This window comes from Scyliorhinus torazame, chromosome 11 (assembly GCF_047496885.1).
Source record: "Scyliorhinus torazame isolate Kashiwa2021f chromosome 11, sScyTor2.1, whole genome shotgun sequence".
NCBI classification, from domain to species: domain Eukaryota; kingdom Metazoa; phylum Chordata; class Chondrichthyes; order Carcharhiniformes; family Scyliorhinidae; genus Scyliorhinus; species Scyliorhinus torazame.
The window spans coordinates 19,849,801-19,873,846 of NC_092717.1; the positions used below are offsets into that span (position 1 = coordinate 19,849,801).

The following is a 24,046-nucleotide window of genomic DNA, read 5'->3' on the forward strand; positions in this document are numbered from 1 at the left end:
TCAATAATCTGTCTCCCAATTCGCTAGAAGTTACAATTTTCCAAAGAGGTTTTCAGCCAATCAAGACTGAGAGTGCTCAGGGTTCATCTCCGTATTAATGGTGGATCAGCATAGAAAACTAGTTTGTCAACAAAACAACAGACGGGAATAATGAATAAACTTTGGGGAAAGCACTCAAAAGGTTCAACTTAAAGAATGCCTAAGAAGAGAAATGTATTAAGGAAGGCAGCTGGAGAAAGTCGAACAATGAAAGACTAGCAATTGAGTGGTGAGGCACTGAGATTATTGACTATGGAGCTCAATCACATTGAGAACAATGGGACACACCTACGAACTTTCATTTGCTTCAGTTTAGTTGATCAACACTAGGAATTGTTTGTTTGGTACCTGATTGTGGCCTGGACTGAACCAGTAATAGTTTAATGAATTGATTACAGGAATAATGTGAATAGCCCTGCTGTATTGCTTGTGGTAGATTGGCTATTAACTAACATGGTATAAATTTGTGTACATTTGCCAGTTATTAGTCTTCAGTAGCAAGAAACAAGTGTGAAACAGTCACTTTCCAGTACAGAGCTTGAACATTGCTGAAAAGAGGGACATGTTATTGAGGACAAACACAAGAATGCCAAATTTCAAATATTCACAACAATTTCGACAGCAGACGAAAAGGGTGCTGATTGGTTGACAAGTCGATTGATTGGCCGAGGGGCTACCATGGAGAAAGCAGCAGGAAAGTGTAGACTCCCCAAGCTCCTGGATAATTGAAAAAAGGTGCAAGGCTTGAACATATTCCTTTTGTTTGCGGAGAACGGGTCCCTCCCTATGAATATATGTCACTCCTAGCAAGTGTAAATCAGCCATGTTTTACTTGACTGATTATCTGACTGATAAGAGAACTAATAGCTGCAACCAATTTAAGATATTCAGCCAAGCCCGTAACATGGTTCACTTACACTTGCTAAACGCGACATACATTCATCGGGATCCATTCACTGCAAACACAAGCAAAATGTTCAAACCTTGTGGAGTTGAGGAAGCATTTTAAAGTTGGATAACATTTTGGTGTTGACACCACTGTGTGGAAACCACAGGTTTAAGCTGGGGGGGGGGGGGGGGGATGGATGGGATGTATGGAAAGTGGTAGGAGGTAGGGTTGGAGCAGCTGAGGGATATGTTCTCAGAGGGGAAGTTTATGGGGGTGGACGAGCTGCAGGAGAGGTTTGAGCTGCCGAGGGGTAGCGAGTTTGGGTATATGCAGGTGTGGGACTTGGCGCGAAAGGAGTGGCAGGCGGTCCCCCAGTTACTGGAGTATACGTTGTTGAAGCAACTGCTGCTCCCCGACAGCATGGGGGAGAGTGGGATTGGGGACATTAACGGATGGTTGGGGGAGCAGGGCAAGGCACGGGGGTGAAGTTAAGCATAAGTGGGAGGAGGAGTTGGGGAGGGAAATAGGATGGGGATTACGGTGTGAGGTGATGCGGAGCGTGAACTCAACCTCGTCTTGCGGGAGGATGGGCTTGATTCAGTTCAAGATGGTGCACAGAGTGCACCTGACTCGGGCGAGGATGAGTGGGTTCTTCCAGGGGGTGACCGATGGGTGTGAGAAGTGTGAGTGGGGGCCGGCGAATAATGTTCTGGGGCTGCGAGAAGCTGGAGAGCTTCTGGGAGGCTGTGGTTGGGGCGTTATTCAGGATAGTGGATGCTGAGGTCAGGCCGGACGCAATGGTGACGATCTTTGGGGTTTCAGGGGAGCTGGAGTTGGTGGAGGGGAAGAGGCCGATGTGGCGCTGGGATGTGGCGACTAGGGGCTTTTCACAGTAACTTCATTGCAGTGTTAATGTAAGCCGACTTGTGACAATAAAGATTATTATTATTATTAGTGGCCTTTGCCTCTCTGATTGACCGGTGAAGGATCCTTTAGAATTGGAGGTCAGATACGCCTCCTGGGGTGGTGGTCTGGCTGGGGGACCTGTACCACTTTCTCTGGCTGGAAAGATTAAGTTAGAGCTGAGGGTTTTGAGGTGTGATGGAGGCTGTTCGTGACTTTATTTGAGGTGCTGTTCGTCCCGGGGGAGGGGGGGGTGGTGAAAGGGAAGACACTGTACAAACTGTTGACTATTGATGCACTATCAATTACGACGAGACGAGAATAGAGTGTAATCGAGGCTTTATTACGCAGAGATGTGTTGCCTCCTAAAACTGCTGCCGAAATGGCTGCAGCTCGGAGAGCACACACATTTATACTCCGCCTACTGGGCGGAGCCAGCAGGCAGGGATCTACCCCGTACCTGTAGTACAGGGGCCTTACCGTATTACCTCGTATGCAGTATATACAATACAACAGTGGTGTCTACCACAACTATGCTTTGATGGACTATGTATTTTGTTGATGTTATGGGTGTTTGGAATAAAATATCTTTGTTGAAAAAAAAAGCTTTGGAAATTGGAACGACCGTCAAGATTAATAGCAACGGCCATCAGAATTTTAAATTCATTATTTAAGTCACAGGTGATGCCAGAAAGTACTTGTTTTCCCCCATGTTGAGGTTAAACCAGACCCTGGCCCAGTTTCATGGTTCATCGATCATGCTTGGCGGATCGCTGCCATCAAGAAGTAACCCTTCCATTGCCAAACCCCCCAAAAAACCACAGCGAGACTGCAGCAGGACTGCTGGGATGTCACCAGAAGAGGCAGATGGGCATTTTGAGGGACAGAGAGCTCCCGCAGATAGAATAGCAGGAATAGAATCGCAGGAGACGAGGCCAATACAATGTCAGGCAGACCTCAGGATCATTACTGCTGTTTCCTGGAGGTTACTGCCTTATACTACATGGCAATCCCAGGAAGAGGTAGTAACTCGAGAAGGCACCAGAAGCAGCTATTGAGCACCGACCTGCACTTCACATTTTCCGTGCAGTGCAGAAAGGAAATTGTAACAGTGGTGCAGGGAAGGAATGGTGGCTGTTTACATGACATGGCAACAAGCCTCATGACCTACCTTTCCTTCTTTGCTATTGCTCACCCACCCACGGCATCAGAAAGGGACATGGTTAAATTGAAATAAGTAAACTTCTGATACAAACTGAGATGTTGATTCCTAACAAATTGTTCCTTCTGTTGTTATAAAGGAGAGTTCACAAATATCATGATACCTTTATTATAATCCCAGATTACAACAACGATAAAGCAGGAACATTGTTACAATCAGTAGAAAAAGTCATCAAAGAAACTATAACCTGACCACGTGTACAGAAGGAAAATTGACGGATTATGTGGAATTACATAAAATACAGCATAGAAACAGAGCATTCAGCCCAACTGATAGATGTTGCTGTTTATGTTCCACGCAAGTCTCATTTTGTTCATCCCACGGCATGGTGGCACAGTGGTTAGCACTGCTGCCTCACAGCGCCAGGGATCCGGATTCAATTCCAGCCTTGGGTGACTGTCTGTGTGGAGTCTGCACGTTCTCCCCCGTGTCTGTGTGGTTTTCCTCCGGGTGCTCCGGTTTCCTCCCACAGTCCAAAGATGTGAAGGTTAGGTGGATCAGTGCGTGGAGTTACGGGGATAGGGCGGGGGAGTGGGCCTCAGTAGACTGCTCCTTCGGATGGTTGGTGCCGATCTGATGGGCCGAATGGCCCCCTCCTGCACTGTCAGGATTCTACGGATTGCAATTCTATTGCTCTCTCCCTCATGAACTTATCGAGCTTCACCAGAATGAACCTGTGCCCCTCTGCCTTGCCCTCTCAGTGTCGTAGCAGGTTCCTCAATCTCAGGACTGACAAATAACGGGTCCGCACATCTATTCCAAATATACCTGAGAACCACCACATTCAGTCACTGAATAAAAAAGCATGGCTTTGCTGCCAAAGACCATTTGATGGAGTTCCTTGATCCAAACGGGAAGCCACAATGTGGAGTCTGCGACCAGCCAACAATCATATTTTTCTCTGGCCCGCTTTGAACACTTATTCCTCATGAAAGTGAACATCAAGAGATAATTGGAGTTACCAGTTGGATTTAAACAACTCGGAAACAAACCGTTCAATCCAATACTGCAGTGCTCATCGTTTTAAAATGATTAAAAACAGGTACGAGGAACATCAATGCTGGAGCACTCCCCTCTTTGAATTTTCTCTCAAATCGGCTGCTTGGCATTTTGTTCCCACTCAGCTACACCGCACAGCTGCACAGTATACAACTTGCCATATGTGCTTGCTCTTCAGTTAGGCAAAATAGCTTTAGGCATAGTTCGCTCTGTTTCCAAAGCACAGTCCATTTATTTAAAATAGACTTTAAAGGCTCCTGTAAAAGCCAATGCACATACCTTATTAACCCAGACACCTGTCCAGCCCCAAGGAAGGTTCCAGATCAATTCTTATAAACAAGCGACTAATCTGCTGAGAAATGTTTGGTTTGGAGCAGGACTCGCGTATAATCAGGGCAAATGGAAGCCGAGGGCTTAGAATGCTAAGCTGGGACGGGTTTTCGCCTGCAGTTCTACTTTGCCAGCACAACATTTAAAATATATCTTACCTTTAGACCAGATGGTCCTGCAAGGCCATTGCTTCCAGGAATTCCAGGTTCTCCCTAAAAGCAGGTAAAGTAAAAACAAAACAGGGTCAAAGTGCTTTGGCGTGTACATAGAACATAGACCATACAGTGCAGAAGGAGGCCATTCGGCCAATCGAGTCTACACCGACCCACTTAAGCCCTCACTTCCACCCTATCCCCGTAACCCAATAACCCCTCCTAACCTTTTTTGGTCACTAAGGGCAATTTATCACGGCCAATCCACCTAACCTGCACGTCTTTGGACTGTGGGAGGAAACCGGAGCACCCGGAGGAAACCCACGCAGACAACGTGCAGACTCCGCACAGACAGTGACCCCAGCCGAGAATCGAACCTGGGACCCTGGCGCTGTGAAGCCACAGTGCTAGCCACTTGTGCTACCGTGCTGCCCATGGAATGAAGTGATAACCTATGCCTTTGACCAAGTTTTTGGTCATCTGACCTAATTATCTCCTTTTGTGGCTTGGTGTCATGTTTTGGCTCATAGTGCCCTAGGGATGCGCCTTGGGAAAGCTTAAAAGTCACTAAACAAATAGTTGTTGTCATGTGCTTAATACTCCATCCACCCTTCTTCATCTAACCCCATCCATATATACCTCTATTCCCTTCACCCTCAGGTGTACCTGTCCCTTAGATGTTAGTTGCCTCCTTGTGATAGTGGACATTAATTGTGCTCAAAAACGATCATTTAGCCATCGTTTGACATCAGTTGCGCTCAAAAGCTAACATTTAGCTAACATTTGCACTCCAGAGCAACTATTTAAGATTGCAAGTACTGTAACTGACATCTTTATCATCAATTTCCCCAAACTGGGGCACACAAACATTTGTAACTGGCAAAATCACTTCCCTTGAGCATTCTGACACCAAAAACAATCATCGAGTTTGTTCTCCATATTCCTGAATTGTTATCGTGTCAACCATCCTAACGCTGAGCTAACTTTAAAAAAGCAGACTCCCTTTTAACATATGTGCTGATAAGCTAGGTTTACATTTTTCATAACCTATTAATCACCACCTGCCCTGCTGGATTGCAGCAGTCTTTTTATCCCACAGCTCCCCAGAGCATTTTTCTTCGCTCCTCCTAAACATCCCCGCCCATCCTGGATTGCAGACATTTTCTTCCCCCCCATCTCCCCCCTTCCTTATTCTCTCATAGCCTCCCCCCGAACTTCTCACTCTCTTCTCCCCACTCTCTCTCTGCCCCCCCCAGACTCCTCAACGACCATGGCGCCCAGGCCCCGAGCATAAATACTTGCACCAGTCCATGCCCATGCGACCCCTACATGAGAGTGGTGGAGCATGGCGGAGGGGTGGAGTATCGGAGATTCAGCCTGTTAATCGCATTTAAATCCATACAAATTGCCAGGGTACCAGTGCAGTGCTAGATTGGCACTGTCAGGGTGCTGGGAGCAGCACTCAGAGTGCCTGGTCTTTCTAAAAAAGGAACGGGCAGTAAAACTACTTTGACTTGAAGCAATAGTACCATCATTTCAATAAGTATTATCTTTCACGACAACCTAGATTAATATTAAACTTCTGTGTCAAACAAATTAAAACATTTTACAAAATGACGACTCCTTTTTATTCTTTGAAAAAACACTTGCTTATTGTGATGAATGATAACTGTATATCTGTACCTTTAATGTGAAGATCCTTTTAAGACCAGGTTGGAACCCTGGGGGACTCCCGCCTCTGGCTCCGCCCCCCCCCAGGGAACTGTATATAAGGTAATGTTCAGTGGGCAGTGTGCAGTGAGCACACTTCTCGGCAGCTGTCTGGTTCTCTGCTAATTAAAGCCTTTGAATTATCAATCTTCTCTCTCGAGTCGTAATTGAGGGTATCTCACTTACCAAAGGGCCGTACGATCCAGGAGAGCCAGGGATTCCTTTCTCACCTTTACTCCCCTGCAATGGAATTGATTCCATAATTAAGAAAGTGTTTTGGGGGGCCACAGGTGGAAGGGTGATTGAATCGAATGATTAAAGACACACACTGAAAAGTTACTTTGGAAAGCTGCTCAGCAAACAAGTTACAGCATCACAGAATCGTTACAGTGCAGAGGGAGGCCCATCATGCCTGCACCAGCTCTCTGAATGAGCATTCCAGCAAGTGCCATTCACCCACCTTCTCCCTCATTGCCTATCTCGTTAACCAAGCATTTCATCAATTGTCCTAATATTACTTTACACGCCTCGCTGTCCATTTTTATCTGATAACACTCCTGCCTCGGGATGTTTCCCACCTTAAATGTGCCAGATCATCCTGAAATTTGCAGATGACATCAAGTTGAGTGTGAGTGTTGCTGTGAGAAGCATGCAGAGATCCTTCAGTGTGATTTGGACAAGTTGAGTGAGTGTGCAAATGAATGGCAGATGCAATATAATTTGGATAAATGCCAGGTTATGAAATGAAATGAAATGAAATGAAAATCGCTGATTGTCACAAGTAGGCTTCACATGAAGTTACTGTGCAAAGCCCCTAGTTGCCACATTCCGGCGCCTGTTCGGGAAGGCTGTTACGGGAATTGAACCGTGCTGCTGGCCTGCCTTGGCCGGCTTTCAAAGCCAGCGATTTAGCCCTGTGCTAAACAGCCCCTGCTTTGGTATCCACTTTGGTAGCAAAAACGAGGAGGCAGACTTTTATCTGAATGGCCATAAAGTAGGAGAGGGGAGTGTGCAACGAGACCCGAGTGTCCTCGTGCACCAGTCGCTGAAGGTAAGTGTGCAGGTGTGGCAGGCAGTAAAGGCGGCAAATGGTTTGTTGCCATTCATAACAAGAGGATTTGAGTATGGGAGGAGGGATGACTTGCTGCAATTATACAGGGCCTTGGTGAGGCCACACCTGGAATATTGTGTGCAGTTTCGGTCTCTTTATCTGAGGAAGGATGCTCTAGAGGGAGTGTAGCGACGATTTACCAGACTGATTCCTGGCATGGTGGGACTGACATACGAGGGGTGATTGAATCAGTTAGGATTGTATTCGCTGGTATTCAGAAGAATGAGGGGGCGGCATTTCAGAAAAACCTATAATATTCTGACAGGACTGGGCAGGGTTGATGCAGAATGACGTTCCCAATGGTCATGATGTGGAGATGCCGGCGTTGGACTGGGGTGAGCGCAGTAAGAAGTCTTACAACACCAGGTTAAAGTCCAACAGGTTTGTTTCGATGTCACTAGCTTTCGGAGCGCTGCTCCTTCCTCAGGCCGCTCACCTGAGGAAGGAGCAGCGCTCCGAAAGCTAGTGACATCGAAACAAACCTGTTGGACTTTAACCTGGTGTTGTAAGACTTCTTACTGTTCCCAATGGTGGGTGTGTCCAGAACCAGGGGTCACAGTCTGAGGATACGGGATAGACTATTTAGGACAGAGATGAGGAGAAATTTCTACACCGAGAGAGTGGTCGGCCTGTGGAATTTGTTACCACGAGAAGTAGTTGAAGCCAAAACATTTTGTTTTCAAGAAGCAGTTGGATATAGCACATAGGGCGAAGGGGGTCAAAGGACATGGGGGGGAACCAGGATTAGGTTATTTGAGTTGGATGATCAGCCATGATCATAATGAATGGCGGAGCAGGCTCGAAGGGCCGAATGGCCTCCTCCTGCTCTTATTTTCTATATTTCTAGAAATACAAGCTCTTATTGTTAGCTCAATTTCACCCATTCACACAGTAGTCAGGTTCAGTAGGTAAGGAATCTGCTGACAGCCGTTAGCTTCATCATTTGTTTCTTGGGCAGTCAGTCCAGACCGGCTAAAATCCTTCTGAATGACATGAATGCAAGTAAGCCTGGGATTTCGGCAAGCAATGATTTAAAATCTCAGAGGAGCGAGTTTGCCAATAAGGACATTCACAGATTGTGGCTCCCAAAAGTAGAAAGCAGGGAGGGGGCGAGAGGTGGAAGTGCTGGATGGGATGTTGTGTCAGGATGAAAAGAAACTTGAATTAGATTGCAGAATTAAATGAAGTGAGTTGAACAGATGTGGTATTGTAACTGGTCACGGGAACAGCAATTCTGCTCGTGTTTAGCCCACTGCAAGCCATAAGGTTATAAGACGTCAGAACATAAAGAGGCCATTCGGCCCATCATGTTTGCTCCGCCATTCAATGAGATTGTGACTGATCTGATGTGGTAATCCTTAACTCCACTTTCTTGCCTTCTCCCCATTGATGTGCCATCAATTAACACCAGACGAGTAGTGAACAAAACTGTGGCTTTAATAAGCTAAACAGACAGCCTCCTGACCATTGATCCCGAACTGGGGCAGGGCCGGAGGTCAGCCACCTTTATACCGAGCCCGAGGAGAGGCGGAGCCATCAGGCAGTGGTTTACCGCAATACATGTAGTACAGTAACAGTTTACCACAATACATATATTACACTAACAGTGGTTTACCACACTTAAAACCCTTGATTCCCTCACTGTCTAAAAATCTGTCTATCTCAACCTTGAACATACTTATTGATCCAACCTCGACAGCTCTCTGCGGTAAAGAATTCCACACATTCACTAGCCTCTTGAGAGAAGAAATTCCTCTTTGTCTCCAATTTAAACATGCAACCTGTTTACTCTGAGATGATGGCCTCTGGTCCTAGACTCTCTGACAAAGGGAAACAACCTTTCAGTATCTACCCTGTCACGCCCCCTGAGAATCCTGTATGTCTCAATAAGGTCGCCTCTCATGCTTCGAAACTCCAATGAGTACAGGCCCAATCTACTCAACCTCTGCTCATACAAAAAATCTCTCCATACCCGAGATCAACCTCGTGAACTAGTGCCTTGAATAGGATCCATTTCTACATATCTATTTAGAATGTAATAAATTTTCAGCCCATGGACACACGCCCCTTAACTGGGTGTAATCTATATGTCAGGCCTGAGGGCATAGGAGATCTTGTGGCACAATGCTAGCATCCCCCTACTGCTGGAACTGAAGCTCTGGGTTCGAGTCCAACGCCAGGACCTGTTGGACATGGAAGGAGTGTTCCTAACATGGTTCCACAGCGTGATAATCAGCTCGGAAATCCTTCCACCACTTCCCTCCCACTATTCCCCAATGGGGAATAAAGTTTGGTGTGAAGAAACACAAAAGGAAATGCCTGTTGGGTGATATCCCAAAAGGATTATCCCATTATAAAGCTCGCTCGATGGCACAGTTGTGCTGAAGACTGCACAATTTCTTTATAAGTTCCAGATCCCCATACCCGTACTCACAGCATCACTGACACGCTGAAGGAAATGTGTTCTGTCGTGACTCTCTGTGAGCAGCATCATGGGGAGGTATAGGGCAGGTCCAGAGCAAGGAGCAAAACCAATACTTTCAGAAATAGGTAGGTCATTGTGATGACCAGAAACGAAAGTGTGGTGGAAACCGTTCCTCAAGAAGGTCAATTGAAAGCTTCAAACCTGAGATTGGTTCTTATTTTGTTATGATGTGGAGATGCCGGCGTTGGACTGGGGTGAGCACAGTCCGAAGTCTTACAACGCCAGGTTAAAGTCCAACAGGTTTGTTTCGATGTCACTAGCTTTCGGAGCGCTGCTCCTTCCTCAGGTGAATGAAGAGGTCTGAGGAAGGAGCAGCGCTCCGAAAGCTAGTGACATCGAAACAAACCTGTTGGACTTTAACCTGGTGTTGTAAGACTTCGTACTTATTTTGTTAGGCAAGGACATTAAGGATATGGAACAAAGGTCAGTAAATGGATTTGTTACAGATCGACCATGTTAAAGTGAATGGTAGAATGGCGCCTGTTCCGATGGGAGATGTATTTGTTTTCAATAATTGTGTAAGAACCATTATATTTCTGTGCACCCTTTCCCAGCCACCTGCAACAGTAGCTCCCGCCAAACTGCATCTGCCCTTTAAGTGGTGCTAAGATCATAAGAATTGGCAATGGGAGGCAGCGGCGTGGTGGTATTGTCACTGAACTAGTAATACAGAGACCCAAGGTAATCCTCTGGGGCCCAGGTTTGCAACCCACCACAGCAGACGGCGAAATGTGAATTAAATAAAAATCTGGAATTCTAAGTTTAATGATGAACATGAAACCTTTATTGATGGTTCATTAATGTCCTTTAGTGAAGGTTACGATCCAGGTTGGTGTTATAACTGGATGGGAAATTCCCAGAATGGAACCCTGGCTCAAAACACTGTAATTTTTACTTTTTAGAAATGAAACCTGGAGGAATAGAGTCACAGGACCGCTAATTAGTTTTAACAACAAGAGAAACACATTTACTAAACATGAAAAAAATTAGATTATAATACAATATTCCTTTACTCCCTTCTTGCTTAATGATTACACACAGGTTTTAGGATTACCACAGGTTACAAAGTACATCTTAAGCTACAATTGCCCCATCAACCACTAAGTCCCTTTCAAGCACACAGGATGACTGTGCAGAAGGAGGTCATTTGGCTCATTGTGTCTGCACTGACCCTCTGAGAGAGATCCTTACCAGGCCCCCACCATATCCCCATAACGTCACCTTACCCACAAATCCCTGAACACTAAGGGGTAATTTATCGTGTCCGATCCACCTAACCTGCGCATCTTTGGACTGTGGGAGGAAACCGAGCACCTGGAGGAAACCCACGCAGACACGGGGAGAACGTGCAAACCCCACACAGACAGTCACCAAGGCCGGAATTGAACCCAGGTCCTTGGTGCTGTGAGGCAGCAGTGCTAACCACTGTGCCACCCTACTTGTCAATCAAATTCCCTCAGGCTCCAAACAAGTAATCACTTGTTTGTTAAACATATCACCTTGAGGAACCTTTGACGGAAAGGAATTTTTTTTTGCTTGTTGCTCTGGGGGTCAGAATGGCAGACTCCAGCAACTGGAGGGCTGGAGCCTCCAGTGGTCATTCTGTGGGGATGGCCATTGCCACTGGACGGATCCCTCCATGAAGAAGGCTACCCCAGACCCACCCACTCACCCAACTCCAGATCACAACGGCCGGGAGGTGGCCACAATCTACCTGACGACCTCTCCATGCAGTGGCGGCCCTGTCTGACATCGCTAAAATGCTGTCGGGGTCAGGAGCCTTCTACTAATTGGCTATTTAATTGGTTTAATTGGCTGCCGTACTCTAGTGGCGGGTAGCCGTGCCACCAAGATTCGCACCCCAGAGAATATCCTGTGGCAGCTGTAGGAGCGGGCTCCCCTCCTGTTGCCGTACACCGCCATTTTCAAAGGCTTCCTACCTCCTAGCCCATCTTTCAGAGGGTCGGTTAAATCCTGCCTATTCTCATTTGCACGCAGTCATGTTAATTCTGCAGAGTGTAGTCAAAGTACGTAAACCGATGAATGCACAAAGAACCATTTTTAAAAAATGGTTTTGAATATCACAAGTTCCATTAATTCATTCAGTGTTGATCTATTCTGCCATAATGACTGATACACTGCAACACCTATTAGTCAATCCTTGGTTTGTTGGTGTTTCTAGATTCGTGTTGAGTCAACCTCTCGCCTGCCAGAATAGTCTGCGATGATTTATGCGTGCTTATTAGTTAAACTCTCGGGAATGAACAGCACCACCATCCACTTTAAAAGCACAGAATGAAGCCAAACTGTGCAGCCAACATACAGTACAAGAACGAGCGAGTTCCCACTGGGCTTGTAACTCTAGGCGAGATTGAGGATTTGCTTGCGACTGGAGTCGATCTGGAGGAGACGTCCAAGTGTTATTGTATAATTACACTAGTTCTGTGGCCAATAATGATAATGAGCCGAGCGTTGCTGAAAAAATAATGGTGGGTTCACGACGTCCGGCCTCATCGATGCATAAATGAGCCAGCACCTTCAGGTGAAGAAAAGGAATGTCATGTGGTGATGATTGATTGATGCTACTCTGCCATTCATCTTGCACACACTTGTTAACTATGCCCATTAATTGTCCATTAAATTCACCACAGAAAGTTAGGACTCATACTAAATAAGTGTGAGTACTTTTTTAAATGATGTGCTAATGGTTGATGCTATGCCAATCACCCTCGCCAGCCTTGAAATGGGAACAATTTAAATGCCTGAGCCTCATTCCTCGTGAGGTAAATTCAGCCTTGTAGTGATTTAAGCAATTTTGCCTGTAATATTTAATATTTTCTCACTTTACCTCCTTCTCTTTTCTCCCCTCTCTTTTAATCCGATATTCCTTTTCCACTCTATTACGTTTACTGTACCATTTTGGACTCTAATTCACCCTCTTCCTTCATTGTTCCTCTAATTCTTTTCTCAATCCTTAAATCTTAATCATAGAATCACAAAATTTACAGTGCAGAAGGAGGCCATTCAGCCCATCGAGTCTGCACCACCGGCCCTTGGAAAGAGCACCCCACTTAATGGAGATATCGTTCATAGAAGACACAGGTGCACAGGTTATTAGCTTGCGCTTCCAGCAACTCGCCGGGACTAAAACATTTAAACTGAAGAATTCAGAACAAAGTCCAGCTAATAGTGCACACTTCGAGATGCCTGCTCCGGCATGACTTGGTCTCATGATCACAGTGTGGCGTCAAACCGGCTCCAGGAATTCTTGGGGCATCAGGTGGCAGTTCATGGAGGCCTGTCTCCTTGTCTTGCCCTACACTTGCAGGGTCATGCCCCTCAAGCTATATATAAGCAACTCTCTCTCTCTCTCTCTTTCTAATGGAGAGACAAGTCTGTGGTCCTTTGTAAACGGTGACAAATTACCTTAATCACATGCCCGCATGTCTGTATTTTGGATCATCAACCTGTCTTATTTTTAAATCATAAAAGACACAATAATGTATTTCTGTTTGAAATGTTGGCAGCTTGCCAGTTAGCGACCGTTTTGATTTACTTTGGACCAGCTGGACACCTGGAATACATTTCATTTGCTGCATGTGCCCAACATTACTTCCAGGAGGAAGATAACTTGATGAATGTCAACTGTCACGACTTGGCAATTAACGCTATCCTTCCTGACCACAGGATTGAGGCACAGCTGGATTGTTTGGCCCAGAAAGGGGTCCTGCAGGCAAGGGATCATCAACCGAGAGCAGCGTTGTGTTGTGTGTTATAACCGTTGCAATGATGTACACAGAACATATACTTGTTTGACTAGAAAGATGATTAACAAACACCTGGAAAGATAACTAACGAACTATAATACAGACAATGGCTGCGATTTAAATTCAGTGAATTCTCCTGGAGCTGCTGTAGGTGCGACTATCCTCTTGTACGCCTTACTGCCAACTGGCAGGTGTCTCAAGTCACGTGATAGATCTCTATCACCGCCTGCTGTTGAAGGTCGTACAGATAACTATGTGCATTAATAGACAACTATATGCATTGATGTGTTCATGCATATCACCACAAGCAGTAGTGGGGAATAGGATGCTGGGCTAGAGGGGCAACCCATTAGAGTCACTGAAAAAATATTGGAAGGGAGCCAATGAGGACCACATATTTGGTCTTGCTCTGTTGGGGTAGCTGATTGGAAGGGAACCAGCCTGATGCTCTGACTGGCTGCATTTAATCAGGAAAAATTCATTTTTTAAAGGAGGCAGTGGGTGTAACAGTTACCCTGATTCAGGAATTCCTATTCTGCCAAACTGCTGTTAGGCTGTGGCTAATCAAAACACTACGAATAGTAAAACCACAGACGGGACTGGATTCTTCGCAGGCCCGTGCCAAAATTACGTTTGGCTTGGGGGCGGAGAATCAACTTTCCCAATGAAATCGGACCCGGCACTGGTCTGGCAATTCTCCGGGCCTCGAATATCCGCGCGTTCGTGAATTACTCCGCGCCGCTGGGGGGACATTGCCAGAGGCCTGCCTAGCTCCGCTCCCGACCGGCTGGGTTCCCGGCAGCGTGGAACTAACATGGAATGGCCGGTCGGGACTCTCGTGTGGCGGGCATGGCGGCCACAGACTCAGTCCACGGCCGCCCTGATGGGGGGGGGGGGGGGCAGGGGGTTCGGGCACCGGGGGGGGGGGGGGGCCTTATGGGCGGCAGGGGGAGAGATCGGGCTGGACGGATCCTTGGGCGTGCAGCCAGGGGGCCTACATCTTCCAGATGCCTCTGCCGTCCGAGTCCACCGTGGCGCTCGACGCGGCCGCTGGAGGCCGCCGTTGTGCGCATGCGGGGACTCAAAACCGGAAGTGTGGGGGCCGTGTCCTCGCTGCGTGCAGCACATTGGGTCCCTGCGAGCCCCCTGCAGGTAAGTGAATCGGCTTGTATTTTGTTCAGGAAACACGGGAGTACAATGCGTGCGGTTTTACGCCGGCTGGGGACATAGTCCCATTTAGGAAGAATCCAGCCCATGAACTTTGCATTATGGACATTGGTCAAAATGATAGGTATCATTATAGATAATTACAAATATTTTTCTCAGTTTCAAACAAAGACTCGGATTAGATTCAGAGTCCAGCAATCTGCCACCATAAGTGCGCCAACACAGGGCACACACCCAACTATAAACTGGCCCGATGCTGACCCTACCCTGTATTCCAGAATCTAATTACTGCTGGTCATGACTAAAGATGCCCAGAAAGCATCAGGGATGTCGGACTCCTCCTGTAAAGTAGGAGCTTGTCTTTGTGTGGCCTCAAAACCCAGGGAGGCCTGCGTGTGACTGCCATTGCACAGCCGGAGGAGGCGGCCAGACAGAAGAACCTGGAGGTGAGGAACCTGTTGGAGGTGGAGGCCTTCACACTGGACTGGGAGTACAGATCAGCGGCGGGGAGGGAAGAGTTCACCGTAAAAACCACAAAAACAGCTTGTACTTTCCAAATACCAAGTTTTACCCCTCCCCACTGCTCTCAGCCATCGGATCCAATGGGCTTACAGTCTGCCTGGACTGGAATTTCAGACCCGACACATTTAAGAGCAGGTTTTCAGGTACTGCTGTGAGGGAAAGGAGGCAGAGGAGGTGTCAAAATACTGGTGCTGGCTGGCGTTCTGGTTTGCTGACCCCCGTTCTTGACATTGATTACTTTGACCGGGGGGGGGTTCAGGACCAGCAGGGCTTCTGCCCTACCCCTCCCACATAGTGGATGGTGCCGTGTTGTTCACCCTGGGGTAACACGGATTGCACACGATGCAGTGAACTGATCAAGTATACACCAAACGTGGGCGTTGATTCAACATGAGATTTATTGAACTTCAGTAACGAAGCACCCAGCTGCCTGTGGGTTGACTCTCTACTACTCTAAGTAAACTACCGTTAACTATCTAGACCAGGCTAGCTCTGATCCACGTGTAGAAGGTGTTGAATGATTTGTACACTCTGACTGTCACTACAGCTATCACCAGTGGAAAGAGGCAGAGTGCTGATGCCTCGTGTGTTTTATAGGTGGAAGGCCCCCTCTGGTGTCCTGTCTTGTGATTGGTCGTGTTCTGTTCTTTATATTGATTGGCTCACCTGGGTGTCTATCACTGCCTGCTTTTACCACATGATGTGCATGGGTGCACATTATGACAGATTTGCTGAGGTAAATTAAAGAAGCTGACAGGGATTTTCTAGACAGCCTCCAGTTTCTCACAAAAGTAGCTGTCGTGACTTGGAGGGAGGCACCAGGCACGTGATGGAGGCCAACACTCCAGGCAGACGTACAGGCCTTACCTGTATAGGTGTTGCCAATGGCTTCTCTGTAAAGGGGTTCTCCCACCCTTCACAGTGGTGGTCTTGCTCCTGAAACTGTTCTTTTTAAAGTAAAGATTGAAAAAGATAGAGAGAAGATGTCTCCATGTTAAAGCACTCTCTCTGGTACAGACCCGCCATCACAATATGCTGTTCCTCTCAAGATGGGAGGTCTCTGATTGACCCAAATAGAATCCCAAAGAATGGCTACGGTGCAGAATAGTAATAATCGCTTATTGTCACAAGTAGGCTTCAGTGAAGTTACTGTGAAAAGCCCCTAGTCGCCACATTCCGACGCCTGTTCGGGGAGGCCGGTACGGGTATTGAAACCACGCTGCTGGCCTTGTTCTGCATTACAAGCCAGCTGTTTCGCCCACTGTGCTAAACCAGCCCCATGGCCATTCGGTCCATTGAGTCTCCAATCAAGCCCACCCCCATCTCAATCCACCACCCCCACCCTATCCCCCTAATCCCACCCAGCCTTCCCATCCTTGGACACTAAGGGGCAACGTAGCATGGCCAATCTACATAACCCGCACATCTTTGGACCGTGGGAGGAAACCGGAGCACCCGGAGGAAACCCACGCACACACGGGGAGAACGGGCAAACCCCACACAGATAGCACCCCAAGGCCAGAATTGAACCCGGGTCCCTGGCTTTGTGAGATGGCAGTGCTAACCACTGTGCCACCCTGCCACTCTCCAGCTTCGAGAGCCCACCCACAATCCTCCATTCGATGGATATCCTGTTACCATGCCAATTGACGGGGCTGCCCCTTCAAAATCGCATTGAGTGATTATTTCCCCGAGGGGCAGGTTTGGGTGCTGAAGGCAGATCCAAAAGCTCTTTTCAACTCTGGAGGGAGCATCCAGCCATTAGTGTTGGAATCAAACCCAATCCTTTGTGTTGCTCTTGCTTCCACTAATGGTACTGTTTGAACAACTAACTTGCAATTTATAGCCAGAGATGTATTATTGATCAGGATATCATCTACCCAATAACCTAAGAGGTACCTAGAATACACAACATCTTCTACTATATTCAATGTGCTCCTCAAGGTCTTTATTGTTCATTTTGGACATGGTGGGCGAGATTCTCTGGTTCCCCAGCCGCGTGTTTCTAGGCGACACGCAGTTCGCTGGCGGTGGGATTCTATGGGGGCGATTCTCCGAGCACCATGCCGGGCCGGAGAATCGCCACAGCCACGCCATGACGCCCCGATGCCGGCGCGCGATTCTCTGAGGCGGGGAGAATCGGCGCCATTTGCGCCGGCGCGTTTGACGCGGCGTCAGCCGCGGGCCGCAGGAATCGGTGGGGCCGCCGATTCTCCGGCCCAGTTGGGCCGAGCAGCCGCGTGGATACGACAGAGTCCCGCCGCCGCCGTTCACCCCTGGTCGCTGTCGGCAGGAACTCTGCGCGAAGGGTCGGGGGGGGGGGGGCGGCCTGTGGGGCAGGGAAAAACAATCCTTCACCGGTGGGGGCCTCCGATGGGGTCTGGCCCGCGATCGGGGCCCACCGATCGGCGGGCCGGCCTCTCCCCCCCCCGGGCCTACCTTCTTGCGCGGCCGGCCCCTGAACACGGACGCCATGTTGAATTGGGGCCGGCGCGCTGAAGAAGTCCCCCGCGCATGCGCGGGCTGGTGCGGCGCCCATTTGGCGCCGGGAAAGGAGGCTGGACCGGCGTGAACCGCTCCAGCGCCGTGCTGGCCCCCACGGTTGTCCCCGTGCCCGTTTTGCGCCGTCATGAAATGCGAAGGAGTTCACGACGGCGCGAACACTTGGGCTCCATTTTGAAGAATCGCCCCCTATACTCCTGTCATTTATCAATGGAATTTCCCATTGAATCCACCCCACGGTGCCAGGAATCCCAGGGAGGGGGTGCGCTCCCAGCAGGAACAATGAATCCCAACAGCCGGAGAATTTCAGCCGCTGTCAGCAGCTCACTTACTGCATCAAGTCATATTTTAGTCCATCAAAAGCGGGAGCCTTTTTGTTCTGGAGACAATAAAACCATATCTGGACAGCATTCCAAACATAACAGTCTGCATTATTATTGCAAGGACCAAACATTAATCTGGGAATATAGCTGAAATTACATACCTTTTTTCCAAAGATCCCTGGTATCCCTTGTCGTCCAGTTGGTCCTTCAGGCCCCTTTCAAAACAAAATTTGCAGAGAAAACAGAAATGAATATTTAGCATTTTAACATAAATGGAAGTGAGATTAAATGTGTCAAAATACTACCTTAGGACCCGAAGGCCCTTCAGCGCCTGGGAAGCCACGTTGTCCATTTTCACCCTAAAATATATAAATAAACAAAACATGGTCATGATTTTTGAAATAGGTTTTTTTTCTTTACGAATGATTAATTCTGTTAGAGTTTCACCGAGAGCACTCATTGCAAATTAGAATCGTCTGTGAATTTTGCTTGTTAAATAGGTCCAAGTTGTACCTGTTAAACTGTTGACATGACCCTGAAAGAAATACCTTGGAGCATGGGGGACTATCACTGTGTGGGACTTTTACTTGGAGAGATTTGGCAATGAGTGTTATCTGAAAGTTGTCATTTTTTAAATTTCAATTTGTCGGGTTTTAGAAAGCCATAGGTTGTTGACTTGCACAGAGTTGGGAAACATGGATTAAGGTTCAAGTGAAGCATTCTGAAATGGAGTTTCAGAATAGGCAATGAAAAGTAAGTTTAAAGACTCCAAGCAAGGCAGCAGAGTGGCGCAGTGGTTTACACTGCTGCCTCACGGAGCCGAGGTCCCAGATTCGATCCCGGCTCTGGGTCACTGTCTGTGAGGAGTTTGCACATTCTCCCCGTGTCTGCTTGAGTTTCGCCCCCACATCGCAAAGATGTGCAGGGTAGGTGGATTGGCCATGCTAAATTGCCCCTTAAATGTAAAAAATGAATTGGGCACTCTAAATTTATTTAAAATAAAATAAAGACTCCAGGCAACTTGAGTGCTAAATCTTGTGAGAAGCCCCACTCCCCCACCAATGATGCAATGCGGAAGATGGGGAACCTAATTTAAAATATATTTAAATCTCATTAGAGGGTTTCCCTGTTGTATCACCCCCACATTAGGATTTCACCCTTGTGACGTGATGACACACTGGCAAGGTTTACAACAGGTCTGGAGCCATGTAAACCAGGTAAAGAGACCCTGCCGGGGGCGAACAGGTAAATCCAGCCCCCAGGCAGGAGGGGGACATACACTGGTACTGCCCCTGTCACTTACCCCTGGCACTGACCCAGAACTGGGAGGGGATGCCAGGAGACAGTGCCATCGGGCAGTTCGAGGGGGCAGTGCCAAAGGGGGTTTCCTCTGGGGAGGTCAATGAGGGGGTGGGGGAGTACCCTGTATCCATTGGCAGGGTTCCATATTACCTGTTCAGGTGTGGGGGAGGTGGTGGAAGTTCTTTGAATGCATGCAGGAGGTCTCTGTGTGCATGCAGAGGGGGCCGGCTTGCCATATGCATGCAGGGGTTCTATGTTTTAATAGTGCTGGAGATCAGGGTGCCCTTTTTAAAAATTGGCACCCCGATCTCCAGAAAGCCGACGTTGTCGGCGCGGGGTGCACCTCCAGCATTCCCCCCCCCACCCCCCCAAGTGCTGTAAAATATGGTGAGAATACCTGGCGTTGCAGCTGACCTGCTGTATTTTCACCTCAACGTGCACTTAGAAAAAAAATGGGAAAATTCCATCCAGAGTCTGAATACGTTCAAGGCAGAGTTAGACAGGTTATTGATAAGCAAGGAGGTGAAAGGTTATTGGGGGTAGGCAGGAATGTGGGGTTGAGGTTACAATCAGATCAGCAATGATCTTATTCAATGGTGGGGTAGGCTCAACGGGCCGAATGGCCTATTCCTGCTCCATGTTCATATGTAACGCACGCAGGGAAAAGGAAAGCAGGGATCTTCTTATCATGTCACTATTTCTCTTTAAAAATCAACTGTGCATGAGCTGGTTTAGCTCAGTGGGCTAGACAGCTGGTTTGTGATGCAGAACAAGGTCGGCAGCATGGATTCAATTCCCGTTCCAGCTTATCCGAACTGGCGCTGGAATATGGCAACTAGGGGCTTTTCACTGTAACTTCATACTTGTGACAATAAAAGGTTATTATTATTAACAGGCAAAATATCAAATAGATATTCAAGTTAATGATAATTCCTTCCAGTCATGAGAGTTTTACAGGAGGGCCTCAATGAAACTCCTTCTTAGCGGCTGGTTTAGCACAGTGGGCTAAGACAGCTGGTTTGTGATGCGGAACAAGGCCAGCAGCGCGGGTTCAATTCCCGTTCCAACCTCCCTGAACAGGTGCCGGAATGTGGCGACTCGGGGCTTTTCACAGTAACTTCATTGAAGCCTACTTGTGACAATAAGCGATTATTATTATTATTATTTTGTATCAGTACTTTAATTTTATTAAAGAGGAAACTTCATCATACTGTTGCAATTTGATTTTGTTGGTCAAGGAATGTAAACAGAAATTTTACCGTGTCTCCTTTTGGTCCAGGCTCCCCTGGAGATCCAGGTAAACCAGATTGACCCTGCATGGGAGGAAAAATTATATATTTTAGAAGGAATTGCACGTCGGTCATGTAGGTCAAAAGACAGAATATATTTCCATTGTACACATCGCAGGCATTTTGCAAATTAAGGAGGTTATAAAGTTGTGTCTGGCCTTGGTAAGGTTGGATTTGGAGTTATGTGTTTGCTTTGGATCTGTGCATTACAAAAAAGGTATTCAATTATTGACTCGAACGCAGAGTATAGCAGAACCCATTACTGATTAAAAATCTGTCTGTCTCCTCCTTAATTTTATTCAATGTCCCGGCATCCACTGCAATCTGGGATAGTGAATTCCACAGATTCACGACCCTTTGAGAGAAGTAATTTCTTCTCATCTCGGTTTTAAATCTGCTATCCCTCATCCTAAAACTATGACCCCTCATTCTAGATTGCCCCACAAGAGGAAACGTCCGCTCTACTTTATCAACACCTTTTATCATCTTATCGCCAATCACATCTCCTCCCATTCTTTTAACCTCTGCAGAGTATAGGCATAAATTGCTCAACCTCTCTTCAAAAAACCAACCCCTCATCGTTGAAATCAATCTAGTGACCCTCCTCTGAACTGCCTCTAATGCAATCATGTCCCTCCTCAAGTAAGAGGACCAAACTGTACACAATACTCCAGGTGCGATCTCACCAGTGCCTTGTACAGTTGCAACAACACTTCTCTACTTTTATACTCTATTCCTTTAGCTATAAAAGCCAAAATTCCAGTTGCCTTCCTTATTACCTGCAGTACCTGCATGCGAGTTTCCTGCTCGAGGTTGGCTCCTCAAAATTGAGGACCTAACTATGAAGGACAATCAATTACCCTGCAACTTCGCTACCTGCAGGAGAAGGGGATTTGTGAAAGACAAGTCATGTTTAACAAAGTTTATTAGAATTCTTTTGAATAAGTTATCAATTAGATAGTTTACGGAAATTGTATTAATATTCAGGAGGTATTCTATAAGCTGTGCAGGAACGTGCCTCGCACGATGCTGGCAAATACAATGCAACCTCGCAGAACAGAAACAAAAGCAATATACGGCAGATGCTGGAAATCTGAAGTAAAAATAGGAACGACTGAAAATACTCAGCTGGTTTTGTAGCATCTGTGGAGAGAGAAACGGAAAAGGCCGGATTTTCGCATCAACGGAAATGGTGCCAAACATTTTCGGGGGGGTGGGGCAGGAATGGGTTTCCTCTGGATGCTCCGGTTTCCTCCCATAGTCCAAAGATGTGCAGGTTAGGTGGATTGGCCGGGATCTGTTGCCCCTTAGTGTCCAGGGAAGTGCAGGTTAGGTTATAGGGTTATAGGGATGGGGGGGGGGGGGGGGGAGTGTGCATGGATTGAGTGCTCATTCGAAGGGGTGGTGCAGACTCAATGGGCCAAATGGCCTCCTTCTACACTGTAGGGATTCTATGATTCTGTGGTCCCGGGCAGGAATTGCATATGCACAATTCACAGAGGCAGCTGGCAAACAATGCCTGCCTCCAGTCATGCCTCATTTTCATTAGCCAGGAGTGGGAAACATGACATTTGCAGGTTAGACCTGGTAAGAGGAGGTCTAAATTTTGTAGAGCTCTTTGGAAAGGTGGTGCACCACTTTTAGAGAGGTAGAGTACACCTTTGGATATGGCCCCAGGCCACCTTTGGGGAACATCAGTTGCTATTTGAGGGAGGTCAGATGCCCTTTGTGAGAGGTGTGGTACCTTTTGGAATTGTTAAACGTAGACCTGAATGTGCATAGAAAATGACAAAAATTATTTGAACTGTCAAAAGGAATTGTCAAAAGCAACTATCAAGCTGTCAAGGTATTTAAAACACCTACCCTTTGGGGGAAACTGTGGTAAATATTAAAATAAATTATTGCTTACTATTTTACTCTGTCTGTTGACATAAACCTGAGGGTTATCATGACTGCATTAGTGCTGCATGACTTATTTCATAACCTTCCAGTAAGTGTCTACCATTTTGCAGTTTGATTGACAGCCGCAAGTAGTTATATACTCTTTGAAATGGGACTATGAATTCCAATGTTTGTATAAGGAATTAAGCACTTGAATTAATAGTTTGTTTTATAAGGTGGTGTGTAGTTGAAGGAATTTAAATATGGTGAATTGTTTTTTTATGAATGAGAGTGTGTTTTTAAATAGAGTCTACAATAGATACTTAAGAACTTTATGTTTCTCATTTCAGCATGGGTCCAGAAGTCGGCCCATGGTGGGATACTGGGGGCATTGACAGTTGAGTCGTGTTGGGTGCAAGGACTGACACTTAGTATGCCAAATATGATGCAAGCTTCTGTCGACTGGCGTTAAATATATCAAAAGAAATTAGAAACTTTAGGTGACAATGTTTTCATTAAAAGGTAGATAGAGTGGTGGAACAGATTTCCAATTGGGGCTGACATAAAATAAATCCTTGTCAAGGTGGAAAAGGACTGGATTAACACACATTTGGAAAAAGGAGGGAGGGTCTAAACTCTTGGTAAGGAAACTGATGGTTGGTGTGAAAGGATAAAGGGGGAGGACCAGCACAAAACATTGCCATTTTACAGTAAAATTGCCACGTCAGGAAGCAATAAAAGTAAATTGCAACAGAAAAAGCTGGTCAAACCCAGCAGGTCTGGCAGCATTTGTGGAGAGCAAAACAAGAGTTAACGTTTCAGGTCTGTATGATTCTTCTTCAGACTTTCAGTACCCACATTACTTCGCTTTTCTCACAATAAAAGTAAGATGCAATGCTGTACCTGTGTGCCCTGAGAACCGGGGGTACCTGGAACACCCTGTTCGCCTGGCCGTCCCTTAAAAATGAAACACAAATTGAAGATACGGTACATAGACTGTCATCACTATGTATCAAACGTTCTGAGCATGTGCATCAGCTGTGACTCTTCGGTAGCACCCTTGTCTCTGAATCACAAGGCCCCAGATTTAAGTCCCACTCCAGAGCATGAGTACAAAAATCAAGATGTGGAGATGTCGGCGTTGGACTGGGGTGAGCACCGTAAGAAGTCTTGCAACACCAGGTTAAAGTCCAACAGGTTTGTGGCAAACACTAGCTTTCGGAGCACTGCTCCTTCCTCAGATGAATGAAGAGGTGGGTTCCAGAAACATTTATACAAGCAAAGTCAAAGATGAAGACGATACTTTGAATGTGAGTCTTTGCAGATAATTAAGTCGTTACAGGTCCAGATGGAGCAGGTCCCACCTCTTTAACCTGCTCCATCTGGACCTGTAACAACTTAATTACCTGCAAAGACCCACATTCAAAGTATCGTCTTGCATCTTTGACTTTGC

At 46.9% G+C, this 24,046-nt stretch overlaps 1 protein-coding gene across 2 annotated transcripts in view; it reads right to left on the reverse strand.

Annotated features, from left to right (window-relative positions):
• The window catches only part of LOC140385153 (uncharacterized), a 164,130-nt gene that overhangs the window by 134,820 nt on the left and 5,264 nt on the right, over nucleotides 1-24,046 (reverse strand). For both annotated transcript variants that reach the window (XM_072467006.1, XM_072467005.1), the window contains exons 3-8: nucleotides 23,497-23,550; nucleotides 20,683-20,736; nucleotides 18,427-18,480; nucleotides 18,283-18,336; nucleotides 6,431-6,484; nucleotides 4,541-4,594 (exon numbers count right to left, since the gene is read on the reverse strand). In XM_072467006.1, the coding sequence (XP_072323107.1) occupies nucleotides 4,541-4,594; nucleotides 6,431-6,484; nucleotides 18,283-18,336; nucleotides 18,427-18,480; nucleotides 20,683-20,736; nucleotides 23,497-23,550 (324 nt within the window). The remainder of the gene's footprint in view (nucleotides 1-4,540; nucleotides 4,595-6,430; nucleotides 6,485-18,282; nucleotides 18,337-18,426; nucleotides 18,481-20,682; nucleotides 20,737-23,496; nucleotides 23,551-24,046) is intronic.